At 52.4% G+C, this 14229-nt stretch overlaps 1 protein-coding gene and 1 long non-coding RNA gene across 2 annotated transcripts in view; one reads left to right on the top strand and one right to left on the bottom strand.

Moving 5' to 3' along the window:
• The window catches only part of LOC119093019 (uncharacterized), a 3350-nt gene extending 1163 nt beyond the window's left edge, over window positions 1–2187 (top strand). The window contains exons 2-3 of the long non-coding RNA XR_005093582.1: window positions 1–79; window positions 1846–2187. The exon at window positions 1–79 is cut by the window's left edge and continues 42 nt beyond it. This is a non-coding gene — a long non-coding RNA (uncharacterized LOC119093019). The remainder of the gene's footprint in view (window positions 80–1845) is intronic.
• Window positions 2188–3628: 1441 nt separating this feature from the next.
• On the bottom strand, window positions 3629–14229 carry LOC119093014 (apolipoprotein D). The gene is made up of 5 exons (XM_037215905.1): window positions 14142–14229; window positions 11679–11800; window positions 9749–9959; window positions 7903–8057; window positions 3629–3832 (listed from the first exon to the last, which is right to left on the bottom strand). The coding sequence occupies exons 2-5, from the start codon at window positions 11796–11798 to the stop codon at window positions 3629–3631; spliced, it is 690 nt and encodes a 229-aa protein (XP_037071800.1). The 5' UTR covers window positions 11799–11800; window positions 14142–14229.

Here is a 14229-nt window from a genome sequence, read left to right as displayed (position 1 = left end):
CTTCTGAAGTGACGCCACTGTCGCCCGAGTCGATGCTGCGGTCCGAAATGGACGGCGTTGAGAAGGTCGAGGAGGACTTGTAAGTGCTTAAGGGCGGTGATAGAGACGCCAGGGGTGCGTTTAGAGCTCATAGGAGGTCCACATCCATCCCTGGTGATCTGCGTCTTCAATGTTTTTTATGCAACTTTTTGTACATTTTAAGGTTTCGTACAGTTCGTATAGGAAAAGTAAGCACCTATGCTTAGAATACGTACGTAACTGTGCGTATGAGCAAAGGCATTTACGGTATAAAGTTCGTATGGCAAGTGTATGTACATACGCAAAAGCTCGCACGCAAAAGCTTATAAGCAAATATTTGCATGGTGTAAAGTACGTATGAAAAATATTCGTATTGATGAAAGTTATGAGAACAAAAGCCCGCAAGGAAAAGGGCCCTTTGTATGGAGGACGTACGGGAATATTCGTAGGCAATTGTAGGTCGGCAAAGATTATTAACGGATCAAGTTTATGTCCCGAAAATGTGCACTCAAAAGTCCGTAGCCGTTTTTTATACAAGAACAAGTTTGGCAGGACTCCTTTGGGTAGCGTAAAGGGCAGATCAATCACAGAGTACCGAACCACACACCATCAGATCTCATGCTTCGCTGAAAGCTGACTTCGCTGAAAGCTGATTTTGCAGAATGATATAGGGCATGCGTGACAGTGTGTAATTTCCAGTTTTATGCGGCGTACAATTGGAAAGTGATAGCCTGGGGCAATATTCCACCGAGCTCGGGGCAAACAACATTTCGAATCAAAGCGGGTGCATCAAAGTGGGCGTAGTGGTCGTATCTTTTTATCTGAACTCCGGTCTGTCGTCGACGTCATCAGGATCAGGGATGAAAAGGAAACATAGCAAACACCGCGGGTGATCTGCGGTGGACACGTTTTCTTTTACCTTCCGTCCCGCCCATCGAGAGTCATTCCGCACTATTTCCATTTATTCGGGCTCACGTGCTGCCGTAGAGGGAGTTTGAGTTCACGTTGTGAAGAGTTAGGCGAGTTATAATATTTTACGTGACCGATGCAAGGGACTCTGCTCACCGCCATCCCCAACCCCCATCTCCCCTCCCCGGTCGACGGGATGTGGTGGTCCCCCCAGTGACAATTTATCCGACGCCAGGCACCAAGGATGGGGAATCTGCATTCCAACTTCTAATGGTCATCTGGATGCGATCTGCTGCGCATGCGTGATTCGCTAAACGAACTTAACTGTGACGAGCATCTGCGTACGAACATTCGTGGACGATATTTTGCCATACGAACTTCAGCGCGCACGAACATTTTCGCTAACATTTTCGTTTCGTTTTCACACAATTTCGTTCGCTATGATTTTCTCCGGCCAAAGATTTAGCATCCAAATTATACGATTCAGGAAGGTCTTATATTACAATTTTGGTGGCCCCTGGGTCTTATCCTAACTATCCTGACGAACTTTATGCATGCCAACTTTATCCTTCGACCAATGATCGACAAGCCTTTCGTTGCGTACTTCTAACCGCAACTCACATTCCATGCTCACAGCATGACAGCTTCGGATTGCGTTGATTGACCATCTTTGAGGATTTATGCTGCTCCATAATAAAATACTCCTGAACAAAAGATAGTAATGATTGTGAAAATGTGCCTCCTTGGTGGCTTAGTTTCCCTTTTCAAATAATTTCCAAGCATTGGCCTCCTTATTTCCACACGTATGGTTATTTTCCTTTGCGAATTAGAGCAAGCTTTGTCTGTGAATGACACTTTAAAGCTTTGCCCATCTCAGACAGGCCCCAAGCATCACGTGACCCGCACCCTCCGTTTCAGTTTCTGCATCGGATGTGTGTACGACCACATGTGCCGTGCGAGTTAGATCCGGAGAGAGGTAGCTGCAGCACATTTGGTAAACGCACTGGTGAAGAGCGTGACGTCGTTGGCACTAACAGCACTGCCGTTTCGTCCGTTCGATAAGTAACATCTGCGATTTCTTCCCACCACGGGTATGCTGTTCTCGGTCGGTGTTGTGATTTCGCGCACAGTCACGGGCTAGTGAGCTTAATGATTTCCAGTAAAGCGAAGAAAGTCGATGCGTCTGCCGATATAAATACCGTGTAAAGGCCTGTAAGATGGTGCTCGTCTACAAAGAAATACACGACACATGTTCATGTTTATTTGAGTGTGTTCTGCAAGCACGGCACAGTGCTAGGTACCAGTTGATATGAAGTATCCAGACTACAGTTAGCCGACTCCCATTTATAGTCCCATCGCACCATTAATATTAAGGTGTGAAATATGCTAATTTTACTTACAATTTTCATCTCTACGTTCTCAGCGAAGTGTAACGACAAAGATAAGCAGATTCTGGTTAGCACGCTGTACGCCGCGGACAACCAGTGCACGTGTCCTTTATTACCTTCGTAAATACGGCTACATCTGGTTCAACATGCACAACAACAGCCACAGCGCATGGGGTTAAAGTCGCGCATCACATGACAAAGCTACAGTTTATTGACAAAATGTAGTCTCCCAAACATCACGTGACAAAGCTAGACATTCATTGACAAAAGCTGGCCTCCCCAGCATGATGTGACAAAGCAGCAATTCATTGGCAAAAGCCAGGTTCCCCAGCATGACGTGATGGAGCTACAGCTCATTGACAAAAGCCAGCCTCCCCCAGGAAAGCCTCTTTCACTCCGTGTTCTTTCGTGCCCCTTTGGTGGGTGATGTCTTTGGTCTCTTTACTGTCTAACGTACGTCCACTGTGCTGCACATCGACACAAATGCGACCCAACCTCGTACAGCACCTTTCAACATCATCATCCCCTTTGCCTACCCCAGCACGTCACCACCGGTCAGTGTCTGAATCACGTCCCTCCTCAAGACTCACGACTCTGGAGGTCCGCTCTGACGATGCCGCATCACCCGCATCAGCTGCTCACTCGCGCAGTCCCTGCCGACGACACCGCCCGAGCGACATGGAAGCCCTTCCCACCGCACGGCGGTGTCGCCGGCACGCTCCGACAGCCCCGGTGCTGCGGCGTCACCACCACGGCGGTGTCGCCGGCACGCCCCAACAGCCCCGGTGCTGTGCCGTCACCACCACGGCGGTGTCGCCGGCACGCCCCGACAGCCCCGGTGCTGTGCCGTCACCACCACGGCGGTGTCGCCGGCACGCCCCGACAGCCCCGGTGCTGCGCCGTCACCGCCACGCGTTTCCTTGAGGACGTTCAACTGACTAACCCCAGGCCAGGACAACGCCCCTCGTCGGCGGGGAGCGGCCTGAGGCGGCCGGCGGGGGCCTAAGACGCCGCACCTCCCCCCCCCCCGTGTCGGCGGGGCTTAAGACGCTGCACCTCCCCACCCCCTGCCCGTGTCGCCGGGGTCTAAGACGGTGCACCTCCCCGCCCCCTGCCCGTGTCGCCGGGGCCTAAGACGCTGCACCCCTCCCCCCTGCCCGTGTCGCCGGGGCCTAAGACGCTGCACCCCCTTCCCCCCCTCCCCACCCCCTGCCCGCGTCGCCGGGGCCTAAGACGCTGCACTTCCCCGCACCCTGCCCGTGTCGCCGGGGCCTAAGACGCTGCACCTCCCCACCCCCTCTCTGCGTCGGCGCTTAGCCCAGCATCGAGATCACCTCGAACAGCTTGGCGACGCTGCCGCCCAAGCTGATGACCTTCTTGGCGGCATCGACGATGTCGCCGGTGTCCACGGTGCCGGTCAGGTCGATGTCAGCTGTCTCCCGGCTGACACAGTTCTCGTGCGACACCTGCGCGAGCTGCTCCGACCGCATCCCCAGATTTGGTAGGCGGCCCTTTACCTGGCGGTCACACGGCAGCGGCGTGAGGGGTGTAACGGACTCACCCGGCCCGGCAGACCCACTCGTCCCCCGCCGGCTGACACAGACGGGCGTCAAGGGTGTGATGACCTCATGGTCAGACCGGTTTCCTAGGTGCAGGCGATGGGCTAAAGGCTTCGTGCGTTGCAGTCACGTTGCCTGCTGCCTGGCTGGATAGTGAACATCAAAGTGAACAGGAGTAGCGAACATCGGTGCAACTCTGGGCTCATATGACGCGCAGACAAGACTTGGGAAACGGTGATGGAGACGAAAATCGCATCAACGCCATCTCCTCTCTCACGAAATGCATTGATCGCTTTGCCTTATGGTAACGACATGTATGATGCCCGTTGCGAATGTCCATAGACATGTATATATATATATATATATATATATATATATATATATATATATATATACCTGCACGGGGGAGTGCCAGACCAACATGTGCGCAAAACCCACCACCAAAAACTTTTACGCTCTGAACTGACTGAAAACACACTGATTCTAAAACCATTTCCGAACAAACGCCGTCTACAAGTTCTTGAAGTCATCCTCATCAGAGAATGAATGCCTGACTTAAACAAACAACTTAAGTCATGCATTACTTCGGACGTGTTCAGTCACCCAATGGCAGCGGGGTGATTCGATGTCTTTTCCTTTTCCATGTTGTTAAGCTGGCTGGAAAAGTAGTATACGCCTTTTGAATGTGCTTTGTAATTCAACTAGATATTCGAGTGTATAATATTTTGCCTGATGGTCCAACAATGATTATGCCTTGTCGAGTACGCCTCGTATTTTGCCATATTCAAATGTTTTCCGTCCGACCACCTCACATTGCTTTGAGAATGGAGAATGAGTGTCCTTGAAACGTTAGCTTGTTTACGCTTATATCTATGGCCAGGTTATATTATATATAGGCGAGCTGATTTATGACTCACCGAAAACGACGAAAGATTTAATTCGAGCAATGGAACAAACGCACAAGAAACTGATGACATGTACATTTGCCCTTCCGTAAAACAAAACTTCCCTTAACGAAAGCATACTACCTACGTGCACGAATATATATATATATATATATATATATATATATATATATCGGTAAAGTGAACAACAAAGGCGCCTGTGGATTTCACTGATGTTAATACGAGCGGCAACGTCTTGAAATGAATGCCTTTTTAATGGTGTTAGGTATCGATTTCTAAGACCAAAAAAAACATTCAAGATCCTTGTTTGTAACTTTTCTAACATTTCCCTGCATCTCAAAAGCAGTGCAGCAGCAAACTGCTGGATCACGAATTGCTCAAATAGGTAGAAGCCTCTTGCCAAAGCAGCCGTATTGACAGAAACGAACGGGGTTCGGACAAAAAGTCACTAAACCCCTAGTCCTAACCGGCATTGGCATAAACAACGAACTGCTGCACCCCCCTCACCCTCTCCTAAACGCGTTTCTCCCACCCAGCGCCTGGCCATGCGCCCCTGAGCGTGGACCGACAGTGGCGCTGTCGGCTCCGGCTGGCAAGTGGCGGACATAGCCCGCACCCCCGCACCTGCCGCACCGGCGGAGCGGAGCACGACCACAGCGGCGGCGCCGTCACACCAAGGGCGCGTCACGGGCTGCCGGCCGACCTCCCACCAAGGACGGCTTATTAACGTCGGCGTTATTGCAACGGCTGGGTGCGTGAGACACCAGCAGTGGGCCCGAACAGGTGTGCTCCGAGTCCGGGCGGACTCCGAGTGGATTCCGGACTTCTAACTTCTGGAGCAGGGTGATACTTGCCGAAAATAATTTGGATTCTACTAGTAATTCGGAACTTTTAAGGCCGTATTCTCCAGTGTAATGTAATGCTGAAATGATTGGCTCGGACTCAAGACACTAGCGGTCGTATTCAGACTACGACTTTTGGATTCGCATTTAATAAGAGCCCTAGATGCACTGAATACAAAGATAAGTGTCAAGGCAGCTCTGGAAGGTGTATGGAAAGTCGGGTAGGGTAAACTACAAAAAGGCGGATCCAGCCCAGCCCAGCACCGCGACAGCAGAGACGTGGTTCCCCCGGCGAAAGGGTTATGGTCATAGGCTGAACTTGAGACAGCATGAAAACTGCACCAGATAGGTGTACCTGAGCGATTGTAAATTTGGCCGTCAACGGGTCAAATCAGGTCATAGTGGTCAAACTTACCACTTTGTAGATTTATTTTCCCCCGATAAACACCTTCTGTTATTTCAATAACTAAGCATGGTACCACGATGCGGAAGGCGCTGTTAAATAGGTTTTGGAAAGCGTATCAAATGGGCACTAGTGAGCATCGATGCATATTAATTATGACAAAGCATGTCAGGTGAAAGGAAGGAAGGCTGTTGGTGCATTGGTATGTACGACTACATCAAAAACTGAACAGGACACATCGATGTGGAAGGCAGTTTTTGAAATGCCTTCCATAGCTGTAAAATTTGTGTCATTGGCCAGATAGAATGACATTAAAATGCAAAATGCGTGGAGAAATGTCGATGTTTGACCCAGCTTGACCTTGAACGACTTGGCAATGGTAAAGCCACCAGAACGTTGCTACTGCACATCGTTGATACAGACAAGGAAAACAGTCTAGGAAATATATTTGATGTGCATATTCTGCAACAACTAAGCCATGTTTTTAATTTGAAGCAAAATATCAGCGACACGAACTCGAAGACCGGTGGTAGGCTATGACCCCAGGGATTAAAAGCTTACAGCTTTCACAACGCGTGTAGAAAGGATGTAGCCAAGCTTCTCGAAATGTCAGTGCCGTGCCGTTTGTTCGGACGTTGTTCCGGAAAACTCGGGGGCCCTCGAGTCCTCTGCCGTTGAGCGAATGTTGAACACGCCGAGAACTAGGCCCCGGACGGCCCCGACTCGGCACCGGGAGATGCCGACGAGCTAGCAGGAATGCACGCCTGCTATGACGCTTGAGCTTCGTTCCGACAGTTCTGCTGCAGCCATCCGGTGCATTTATTCAATGGTTTGCTTACTAGATAGCACAGGACGTTGATCCGTATGTCCTTGGAGTGCATGCAACAATTGGTTTATGGTGTGAGTGACTCACTCAAGACTAACCGAAGTTCAGTTGCTGGGGTTATCTCTGGAAGAACAATTAAAATAGTTTTCTCACAAAACACTGCGGATAATGGGAACCCACTTCTGTTCAACATGCAGTTAAATGGAAAACAGCTGCCGCGTGTGTAGTCATCAGTCATCAGACGCCACGTGACACGTGCGGGAACGTCCGCAGACGAGCGTGATCCGGCTCCACAAACCGGAGCCACTCTTCTCCGGACCGAGAACACAACGTCTACAGACGAGCCCGATCCAATACCACAGCGTCTGCAGATGAGCCTAATCGGATTCCACAAAACGGATTCACTCTTCTCCGAACCGAGAATGCAACGTCTATAAACGAGCCTGATCCGATTCCACAACGTCTACAGACGAGCCTGACCCGACTCCACAAACCGGAGTCACTCTTCTCCGGGCCGAGAACACAACGTTTACAGACGAGCCTGACCCGACTCCACAAACCGGAGTCACTCTTCTCCGGGCCGAGAACACAACGTTTACAGACGAGCCTGACCCGACTCCACAAACCGGAGTCACTCTTCTCCGGACCGAGAACACAACGTCTACAGGCGAGCCTAATCGGACTCCACGAACTGGAGTCACTCTTCTCCGAACCGAGAACACAACAGCTGGCAGCCTGCATACCAACCACTAGTGATGCAGTAACCTGTCGAAATTGCCACGCGCAGCGCCAGTAATTTAGACGGGAATTAAGCCAAGTGACAGACTTGACGTCATCATCGTACCCATCTAGGCTAAACTCTTGCCACAGGCCCATGTGATATTTACTTTACCATTAAATGCCAAACAACCAAATACTCGCATTAGGCCTGTATTCAAGACTCGAGTGACCTTTCGATTTCAGATGACCCCGCTACGAACCCGAGACATGCCCTTCACATGGACACCCCACTCTCACAGCGCGCGCACGTGTTAACGCCTGGCCCCACTGACCTGGTCGAGCACCGCGCTCGAGATGGGCGTGCCGCCCTTGGAGAGCACGTAGATGGTGCGTCGGCTGCCCAGAGGGCCCAACTGCATGCAGTGTAGCACCACCAGGTAGGACTCGTAGTCCGTGTCCAATATCACGAATCGGCCGGAGATTTTGCCTGCGTGATCACAGTGCAGAACACGGTCAATCACAGCGCGGAACAAGGTCAGCCACAGTGTGGGGCACGGCCAGTCACCGCGCGCCATTGACAGTGTTCCACGGACACGGTCAGCCACGGCGAGGAGCGAAGGGGACTTGAGGTCACCATGGCCCAGATAACCGAAGAACTGCGTCAGACGTGTCCGGTAAGTGGCATGGATATTCAGATGCGAGGAACGCCGGGCCTTTGCGGGCGGAAATAATCGGAACGCTGTTTTTGCAGTGAAGCACGCAGGAAATTGCTTCATCTCTTCCTTACTCATGTGACATAATTTGGCAGCCGTTGGCCTTTCACCTTGCAGTGCATTCTGCACATTTGTGCTTTAGGTTACATGGGGTTGCCATACAAACATATCAAATTGTGATAGCACTCTGCTACGCCGTTGTGGCCTCAAACAAAGATCAAAGTGGCTTTTTCTGTTGATCTGTTCTCCATTTTTGTTGGGCAGGCTTATAAACTGCAAATTCTTCCCAGCCTAGAAAAATTGGACACAATACAAAAAAGAAAAAAATATAGATGTAAATAAAACAGACCAAATATTGCGGAAAGACGAACCAGCCAATTTAATTTAGCAGTTATGAACTGGATACGTCATGGACACGAACTGGCAATGCTAAGTTGTGGACTCCGTCGACACCATCGAGATCGGCTGGAAAGAAGTGGCACCATTGATACAGGACATGGAAGCCACGGTGTCCTCATACGCTCTTGTAGGAAAGATACGACTGCATTGAGCGAACAGGCGTTGCATGTAATGATGTGTTCCTGAACAACACAAAATTGAAATGAGCACGAAAAATGGTGTTCGCTCCAGCATGCGTATCGCACAAGGCGCGATGATGATCTCTTCTTAACGTCAGTTCATCTCAGTTTTGGACAGGACTAATTATATCATAAACGTAATGAATTGCACGCATGAGAACATACCTTTTGGTCGCCCACACAATGACAAACACGTATAAACCTGATAGGGGGGGGGGGGGGGGGGTGGAGGCGGGTGTACAAGCTGCAAGAGCCCGAATGTGCGCGACTCTGATGAAGCCAAGCCCTATTTCCCACCAGGACTGAATGCACACTGCATAGCGTCGGCGCGCATACCAACATGGCTGGGAGCAGCTCCAGTGAACCTGCGCAGTGTCGGTTGGCGCAGAAGCGGCAGAATGTTGCGGGCCGGGGTGAACGCCGGCGACATCGGCGCCATGACACACCGGATGCAGTCGCCGTGGGAACACAGAGCTGTTCATGGACCGGCAGTTCCGCGTCCCGCGGCAGCCGACGACCCCACCCGTCCGCCGCTCGGAGCCATGCCAAACACCAATCAGAGCGCGTTGCAAACACGCGGGTTTTTCGGCCTGCTGCTTCGTGGGATGCGAAAGACCTCAGGTGCCGCTCGCTACGGAGTCAGCTACAATTACCTGTTGTTGACAGCTACAGTGAACAAAAGGTAACAGTCAGGATCAGCCAGGGCTCTGCCAGTGACTGCCACGTGGCCGTCGTTTCAAGGCTCCTGTGTCAAGCCGGGGCCCTGAGTCGGTGGTTTTTTGGACTGGGTGGTGCACTAAATACGCGGCAGATGGCTCGCGTGGCACAGTCCGTGGCGCCTTCGCTGGATAGCGTAGCGAGTACGCCAGGCCTTAAGCGCCACTCACTCGTCGAGTAGGAGGCCTTGTAGAACCCTGGCGTTCCGGTGCGTGTCAGAGTGCCCACGGACCCGTACTTGATCTCCACCCCCGCCTTCTCGGAGGCGGACAACTCCTTGAACTCGTACACCTTGAACGCGTCGCCCTCCTCCTTGAACTCAAACTCCATGCAAGAGCTGGTGGTCTTGACCGCCCACTCGACCTTCCACATCCCCAGCACCTGGGGCACATGACGAGGCACCGAGGTCAGGTAGGGTGACAAACGCGCTTTCGGTGATGCAGAGCTCGGTGCTCGATCGGGCGGGCTATGGAGCTGGAGGGGATAACACAACGCCGGCAAGTCAGGCATACCAGCATGTTCAGCGTTGACCGTGAGTTCAGACAATAGGTCATCGGGGAAAGTTAATGTGATGACTGCAACAGTCATCAGATATAACTTTTATTGCGTTACTGCTATAGCACCGCAGCTGTGGCAGTTACATCCATCTCTACCTTATACGCGATGCCTTCACCATAATGTTGATTTATTTGCCAAAGGCACGCTACCAGAATTATGTTTCGGCGCGCTTGAACACGAACAGTCATTGCTTTGTAATGTCTAAACGCTAAACATTGCATGGGCTTTGTTTGAAGCCACAATGGATGCTAAGGGCCATGCTTGCCTTTCTTCGCACACTTGGTAGTATGAAGGTTTGACGACTGAGGATTAGATTATCAACCGCTGCTTCGAAGAGGCGCTGTCGTCGTTCCGCCGGTTACACTGGCCATTTGGTGTAAGATGAAGGCTATGCATACATATATATATATATATATATATATATATATATATATATATATATATATATATATATATATATATTGTGTGTGTGTGTGTGTGTGTGTGTGTGCGTGTGTGTGTGTGTGTGTGTGTGTGTGTGTGTGTGTGTGTGTGTATGTGTGTGTGTGTGTGTGTGTGTGTGTGTGTGTGTGTGTGTGTGTGTGTGTGCGTGTGTGTGTGTGTGTGTGTGTGTGTGTGTGTGTGTGTGTGTGTGTGTGTGTGTGTGTGTGTGTGTGTGTGTGTGTGTGTGTGTGTGTGTGTGTGTGTGTGTGTGTGTGTGTGTGTGTGTGTGTGTGTGTGTGTGTGTGTGTGTGTGTGTGTGTGTGTGTGTGTGTGTGTGTGTGTGTGTGTGTGTTGTGTGTGTGTATTCAAACAGCAATACATTGTAATTTACCGTCTAGAGGCGCTTGTTACAATGAGTTTAGCAGGTTCGCCATGCCTGCAATACTTGGTCAAATAGCCTTGTTTATGAATAGCCTTGTATAAATAGTTTGGCTCAAGTAGCCTTGGCTAAAAAACAATCCAATCGGTGGCAAATGTGACTGCATATTCAGGCAGCGTTTGATGGTAATCGGCCCTTCAGAGCACCAACCGCTGAATGACACAATATGCGGGTGGCGGGCGCCTCCTCCTGACGAACCTCATGGTTCGTCAGGACGAACCATGGAAACGCGACACATTAAGGCACACAAACGCCGACGACAGTCACGACGGTCCGCGGAGGCGTGACCTGCTACCATGGTCGTGACTCGCTATTTCGTGCGATTATTAAAGGAACTCGTGACCCTTCACTGTGGCTATCGCCGAATCAAGCTCATGACCGGCAAGTGTCATGTACTCACGTCATGGCCATTAGCAAATTCAAAGCAAAACCCGGTGATTTACAAGCCAATTTGCTATCATGTGTACGTTACAAGCCAGGCCTACACATGGTGTGCGCACCACACTTCACATGCCCTTTTGTCTCTGCATATATATATATATATATATATATATATATATATATATATATATACATGATACAGGACGTTTATGAATCCATGTAACGAGGCAGCAATAACTCCAAGCGCACCGTGCGAGGACGGATCTGCATAGGACCCGCCACACACATGCGGGACTCACCCGTGACTGATCGAAGCTCTCCACCGGTGTGGGGTTCGGGCACCTCTTCATGGCGTACAGATGGCCGGCCGCCAGTGGGCCGAGAGCTGAGGCCCACAGTATGACAGCGAGCAGGGCCATGTCTGCCGGCCGGGCGCGTCACTCGGTCAGACAGTCCGCACCACAGGGCTGAGGCCCACAGTATGACAGCGAGCAGGGCCATGTCTGCCGGCCGGGCGCGTCACACGGTCAAACAGTCCGCACCACAAGGCTGAGGCCCACCGTATGACAGCGAGCAGGGCCATGTCTGCAGGCCGGGCGCGTCGCTCGGTCAAACAGTCCGCACCGCAGGGCTGAGGCCCACCATATGAAAGCGGGCAGGGCCATGTCTGCCGGCCGGGCGCGTCACTCGGTCAGACAGTCCGCACCACAGGGCAGAGCGCCCACCGTATGAAAGCGACCAGAGCCATGTCTGCCGGCCGGGCGCGTCACTCGGTCAGACAGTCCGCACCACAGGGCTGAGGCCCACAGTATGACAGCGAGCAGAGCCATGTCTGCCGGCCCGACGCGTCACTCGGTCCGACAGTCCGCTCCGCAGGGCTGAGGCGCACAGTATGACAGCGAGCAGGGCCATGTCTGCCGGCCGGGCGCGTCACACGGTCAGACAGTCCGCACCACAGGGCAGAGCGCCCACCGTATGAAAGCGACCAGGGCCATGTCTGCCGGCCGGGCGCGTCACTCGGTCAGACAGTCCGCACCACAGGGCTGAGGCCCACAGTATGACAGCGAGCAGAGCCATGTCTGCCGGCCCGACGCGTCACTCGGTCCGACAGTCCGCTCCGCAGGGCTGAGGCGCACAGTATGACAGCGAGCAGGGCCATGTCTGCCGGCCGCGCGGGTCACTCGGTCAGACAGTCCGCACCGCAGGGCGGGGTCTTCAGAATACTCAAACTGTGGCACAAAAAGTATTTTGAATCACACTTAGGTTCACACCTCAGTATACTTGAAAAGACGTGCCGAGGGAGTGAATAATCTAAAGGGCTCTCGCTGCCGAGCGATCAGCCGAGCTTTCACATTAGATTTATCGAGAGCGACTATACACTGACTCAATTCAAAAAGCGGAGGAAATAAGCACATCAAACGTTCAGGTGCGATTACTCGAAACAGAAGGCCACTGCTAGTCATAACTAACGCGTCGACCTGCGTGCTGCGGGGAATCGAGCGGCGACGTCCATGTAATCCAGGAAACATCTCACGCCCCCCCCCCCCCCCCCCCCCCACCCTCTCCCCGATGCTGGAGGGAAGGGAATTTAACGGTTAAATGCACACACTAAGCAGTCGTGCCTTACGTGCGCTTTGGGAGTGGGAGTGAATCTTGCATACACCTATGTATGTACTAATGTAGTCGATTGAACTTGTTCAGTACTGGAGAGCCTGCGGGCAGCTTGATTTGTATCTTTGCCGCACACCACCACCGGTCGGATGCCAAAGTTACACAAATTTTCGGGTTTACCCGCTCTCTTCCTCCAGCAATAACGAGAGTACCTCTCACGTGCATGTGCGGGGGCATACTCGAAAACATTCAGCCACCGGTCCTGCATCGGGCGACGATCGTAAACTAGGCAAGACTGGTAGCTTACTGGAGAGAGGCACTGCAGGTCACGCCCGCTGATGAGGATCGACGCCCTGCCGGTGGGAGGGGCTACCCATGGGGAACCCGTTGCAATCGCGACCCGTCACAGCTAAACACGAGGACACCTCTTCCGACGCACCGCCCACTAAACCCTGTCAGGACTCAAGTGCGCCCGCCCCTTAAAAACACAAGGCGCATAGCGCAAAAGTTTGTCTACAAGATGGGCACCGTTCCCTAAAAACACATGCACAGTATCAACTGTCGAAATCAGGGCAGCCCTCGGAGCACACCCAGCAAGTACAGCGTCGGTTCCGACGAATCCAGCGGACTCCGAACAGCAGAGAGACGACGCGGTGGCGGCGAACGCCACGGGATCAAGCCAGCCCATTTGTTTGAACCAGCCCGTGCCAGGGCGCGACGCGTGTGAATAGTGACAACACAATGAGCGCGGAACGAGGGGAATGGAGACACATTCAGCACGCCTCGCTGCCGGTGGAGCACGCTGAATGCGTATGCGGCCTCGGCGCCGTAAGCTGCGGGTCAGGTAATGCCCGGGTGAAAGCGTCATGTCAACGTTTTGAAATATCTTTTTAAATGCAGGCTTATCTACAACACGAACAGGAAGTGTGGGCCAAGTGCCAAGCGAATATTTTGCATTAACACAACGATCCACGGTAAGCGCTCGCGCCCGCCGCCGCCGAGCCTCTCCAGATGGCAGCATGCACGCCCGTGCATTACAACCCGTTTTCAGGCGCACACACCGCTCCCCGAGCTCCTCAGCAGCTGCCGACAGTCTCTGGCAAACATAACCAAACCCACCGGCCGAGAGCCCTGGCCGGGCTGCACCTTACCGTCTGCGCTGGTGACCTGGGGTCGGCGTGCGTGCCCTCGCGGCGGAGCGTATCGGCAGAGGTGCGGAGCGCGTCGGCCTGCGGCGGC

The sequence above is a fragment of the Pollicipes pollicipes genome, unplaced genomic scaffold (assembly GCF_011947565.3).
Source record: "Pollicipes pollicipes isolate AB1234 unplaced genomic scaffold, Ppol_2.1 Scaffold_3812;HRSCAF=4468_pilon_pilon_pilon, whole genome shotgun sequence".
Classification (NCBI taxonomy): domain Eukaryota; kingdom Metazoa; phylum Arthropoda; class Thecostraca; order Pollicipedomorpha; family Pollicipedidae; genus Pollicipes; species Pollicipes pollicipes.
Note: the sequence above shows the minus strand (reverse complement) of the source record. Positions and strands in the feature narration are given on the sequence as shown.